Below are 4,870 nucleotides of genomic sequence, written 5' to 3'. Positions count from 1 at the left end.
CTAATGCAGCTTTCTTCTTGTTTTCCTCTTCTTTATACCTCTGGCATGCTAGTTGGGTTCTAATTTTCTCCTGCAAGACACATGGACATACCCAAATAGGTGGTCATAAGAGATCTTACCTGAGTTTTAATTGTATTTCTCTAACGAGTAATTGCGGTAAAAAACATGGACACAGCTCATTTAAACATTCTTGCATTAAAACTACTTGACATAACCTATTGTCTATTGATAGGAGAAACGAGCTACCCACTGAAAACAAAAGTGAAAAGAAATTTTGGCACCGCAAAATTGATACATTTTGCGTTTCAAACGCCAGCATGGCAGACAGTCCCTCATTAAAATTAACATTTCTCCGTATTTAGCTATTTAGGTTTCCTATTTACAAGACAAATAAAAACAAACAAGAAGTAGTCAATAATGTTGGCAATTTATAATTTGACACATCAATGGACTATGTTAACAAAGCCTCTGTTGACAGAACATGTCAAAATACTACTAGATGCATTCACAACAACCATGAAGAGTATAAAAGCCTTTTTAATTTGTGAAACCACGAGTAGGCTACTGTATCCTTTTTACCATGAAACGTCCAGTATAGTAGGTATAGGTACATTGGAGTTTAATTACGGGCCTGAGTCGTAGCATGTCCGTTCGTAGCACAAGTAGGTATAGTGCATTAGGACTAGATTTGATTCCGAAAAAAAAGATACAGATCTGGATCGTTGGATGCAGATTTCGGATACTACTCGAAGATTGTGGGTTCGAATCCCAGCTGAAATAGAGCCGCTAGCTGGTTTGAAATCAATAATTCTTCAATCTTTTCCTTTCTGGCCTTGGTTTTCGAATCCCCAATTCGCACTAATTACGGGCCTGAGTCGTAGCATGTCCGTTCGTAGCACAAGTATTAGGCATAGTGCATTAGGACTGGATTTGATTCCGAAAAAAAAAGATACAGATCTGGATCGTTGGATGCGGATTTCGGATACTACTCGAAGATTGTGGGTTCGAATCCCCGCTGAAATAGAATTTTACTACTGAATTTTCAGTGGAAAGGAGTTACTCTCTGATTAGTCTGGTACACAAGCTACAAAGATAAAGTATCACTCTATGAATCTATGTGATAGTCACACTTTGACGACTCCACCAAAGTGTAAACAAAACAAAACAGTGAATATTTTATGACTGATGTTATACAATAATTTCGTGAATATCTGATTTGAAGGTACATTTCCATACGACTTCTATTTGACCTAGAAACAAAGGTTCTAGATTCTCTAGAACAGGATTTATTCTAGGGACAGGAGACGATATGACTAAGCGTTGACTAATAATAGTTCTGCTCAAGGAAGTACCTGCCTACACAGTACACAGGAAGTATCTATACCTACAATGAATAAAGCTGGAACCTGGAACTCCTAAATTCAGTACTGAATGAGTAATACCTACCTTAGTCTTGAAAAGGCTAGCAATTTTTGGATTTGCTTTACCGCTTTCGTTGATACTTTTGTTCTTTCTGGCTCCTATGTGTATTTTTTGAATGACTTGTTTCTAACTCTATTTTATAAATTCAAACTCAATGTAACGTTTTAATTCACATAACTCGTGCATTTGTCTCTTCTTCTGGCCCAGTCGACAAATCGGGACACATCACAAGAGCTATGGTGAAAGTTTTTCGACGGCAGATACCAGTTTTCATTTTTGACCATCTCGTCTTTGACCCAACTTCCTATAATGCTCGAAGAGGTGCTCCAGCACTGGACGTCCGAAGCTCCAAATTTGAAATCCTCATACATCCGGGGACATCGGTTCTTGGTGATTCTCTCGAGCTTCAGGAAGTATCCATGATCTAGCTGATTTCTAGGAGTACAATCGAACGTTCTTAGGATTGACATATCTCCGATAGCAGCTGAAAGCAAAGAAAAAGACAAAATTCTTAGGTACGAGGAAGGCATAAAAAATACTAAGTTAAATGAAAATTGGGCATAACTACCTAGGTATTCAACAAATCTTTGGTAACAAACTGGTGTTACAAAAAGCAAAGAAAAAGACAAAATTCTTAGGTACGAGGAAGGCATAAAAAATACTAAGTTAAATGAAAATTGGGCATAACTACCTAGGTAGTCAACAAACCTTTGGTAACAAACTGGTGTTACACAGAGAAAAATGCCCGACCTCAAGCTGACAATATTGTACGAGTCTGTATCTGTAGTCTCATTAGTTTAATTTTAAAAAGATAAACGATTATTTTCATAGTTTATCTTCAAATATTTAATTTTCATTATCAGCAAATCCATCAGGTAGGCATATCAAACATCATGGTCCAAACGAACATCCAGCCACCCTGCAGCCCTTAGCTTAACCCTATTAATCTAGAAACTAACAAGATGGAAATTATGATAATGGAACAATAAGAAATAGACGATATCGGCAAAGAACAGATAGAAAGGAACTTAAAAGCTAATGAGAAACCTTTTCAAACTTGTCAAATCATTGCATTTTTACTACAAACTGTGTACCTTTGTACTTGCACCAGGTTTATACATACGGTGTGTAGAAGTTGATTTGAATGGTTTTATCGAACTTAGTCTGCTGAATCCTTGATGAATAAAAAATTAATCATCAATAAACAGGACATTTAATCAGTACACAAAAGTCTGATTGAATTGGGATAAAACCGCCATCAGCAGAAAGTAATAATAAACTACAAACTTTATTCTGCAATGAAAATTCGTAACACATTCATAGGACAAAATAAGTCATCTTTGATTGTAAACTTGGTCTTGACTCAGGATACATACCTATGTGCTGAGGGATTGAGATCAATATCTGCATTCCTTGCAAAATTTTCCAAGTTAAAGAAAACAATTGATGTTAAACTGTTTAAATTATTGTACAAGGGTCCCTTTCTCTTCGTCTTTCAGGACATGATCAGTTTCAGGCATTTCTTAAAATAGGTATATATCTCTGGAACACCCTGTAAAAGCATGAGTTCAGTAAAATTTCTAATCAGTATTGCCCATCAGATTTAACCCTATCTTTTTATTTTTATTCTGTTTGATTTTATAATTTCTATTTATAGCTCCTTCATTTCTTCTCCAAATTGAATATGAATAGAATCACAATGTCATGTCACATGGAATATGTTCAGGTCGTTATCTCAGAGGTCCTGTTAATGTCATTCTTCTTGCTACTGAATTGGTAATTTACACATTATTTAAGGTAAATTTACCTCTAAGTACATTTTTTGTTCATTTCTAGGGGTCTAGGGAAGAACTGAATTTGAAGAAAATTGTTTGGACTGAAGCAAAAGCATTAGATTAGGCTGTAGTTATATTCATATTAGGAGCAATAATGGGAAGGACCTACCTGTTTTTCCTCAGAATATAAAAGAACAAAACAACCTGTAATACAGAGATGGTACCTACCGAAATTTATGCTGGATGTGAGATTAGAAACTGATAAAAATGTAAGTGTATTGAATTTGAACTTGAGGAAACTGACCATTGCATCTCTGTTCACAAAGGTTGACCATTGAGGTTCTGGCCAAAATTGAAACGGAAAAACGGGATCAGAAATTTCCCGCCTTAGTCAGCATTCTCGGAATCTTAAGTCAATCTCGAGACTCGTGACCAATTGGTTACAAAGGTGGACGGACTAATCCTCAGATAGGATGTTGAGAACCTCAGAAAGGTTGACAGAAACGTAACCGGTACCACTGACTCTTGAGGTAGGTATGTTGTCTGATCCAAGAACTTATTTACTATTAACTACGCCTGATATTTATTAAGTATACTATGTGCCTTGGTATGTTTGTCCTGAGGTACAGAGTAGGTGTAGCAATGCGAGTAACTTTTATTCTAGGTTTGGAGAACTATGATTTAAGAAGCTATAAAAATGAGATTTAGATAAACAAAAACTTACCATTTTCTTTTTATAAATAGTTTTCAACCCAATATCCTCGGAAAAATGTACGCAAAGGTAAAACTACTCACAAGTAATAAAAAGTAACATTAAAACTTCTCGTCACCAGAAGAAATTAAAAGCAACTTATTCCTAATATCTTATCCATTTTTCTCTGAAAATGGAAGAGAGTATTTTTAAAACTATTTTCTGGAGAAAGCTCAAGTCAGACTGAAAAGGTAAGGTCGGGAAATCGTCCTTTGTTTCCATGTTCAGATATCATTATAAAAAAATATAATGGAATTTGTAATAACATTTTGCAAACATTATGATATATTTATTCAATCTGAATGACATAAAAATAATGAAATTATATTGAAAATATTTTCGGCTCTTCTTCCTCCTTTTCCTGCAATCACGAATGACGAACTTTTAGGGCGGCTTGTGAAGTGTTTGCAAACATTATGATATATTTATTCAATCTGAATGACATAAAAATAATGAAATTATATTGAAAATATTTTCGGCTCTTCTTCCTCCCTTTCCTGCAATCACGAATGACGAACTTTTAGGGCGGCTTGTGAAGTGTATGATACCATTCATAATATTTTCCTTGAGAACTCCTCCTATTGGGAGAAATTAGAAGAAGGAGGAGGAAGACAGAGGAGGAGGAGAAGGAGGAGAAAAAGAAGAGAAGGAGGAGGAAATTTCTATTTTCAATATTAAATTTAACAAAAATAAGCTGTGACACCAATTTTTTCAGTATTTCTATTTCTTGACAATATTCCCTTAGGATAGGTACTGTCGAAATAATATATTGTAAACTGTTCTTGTCCATGAAGGTCCTTTCAATAGGTAACTAGGAGATACAATACCTAAACCTATCTCCTTTGGAAAAATATAATAGACACAAATATGTATAGCATTCTGTAGAGAACTTCTTGAAAGCTGTAATAAGTTACATATCTAT

The 4,870-nt window shown here is 35.1% G+C and overlaps 1 protein-coding gene across 1 annotated transcript; it reads right to left on the bottom strand.

Moving 5' to 3' along the window:
- Positions 1-1,495: 1,495 nt before the first annotated feature.
- Positions 1,496-3,562, bottom strand: LOC103524674. The gene is made up of 2 exons (XM_008489705.2): positions 3,426-3,562; positions 1,496-1,906 (listed from the first exon to the last, which is right to left on the bottom strand). The coding sequence occupies exons 1-2, from the start codon at positions 3,502-3,504 to the stop codon at positions 1,587-1,589; spliced, it is 399 nt and encodes a 132-aa protein (XP_008487927.1). The 5' UTR covers positions 3,505-3,562; the 3' UTR covers positions 1,496-1,586.
- Positions 3,563-4,870: the final 1,308 nt, after the last annotated feature.

Source organism: Diaphorina citri, unplaced genomic scaffold (assembly GCF_000475195.1).
Source record: "Diaphorina citri unplaced genomic scaffold, Diaci psyllid genome assembly version 1.1 scaffold113, whole genome shotgun sequence".
Taxonomy (NCBI): domain Eukaryota; kingdom Metazoa; phylum Arthropoda; class Insecta; order Hemiptera; family Psyllidae; genus Diaphorina; species Diaphorina citri.
This window is presented reverse-complemented; position numbering and strand designations above follow the sequence as displayed.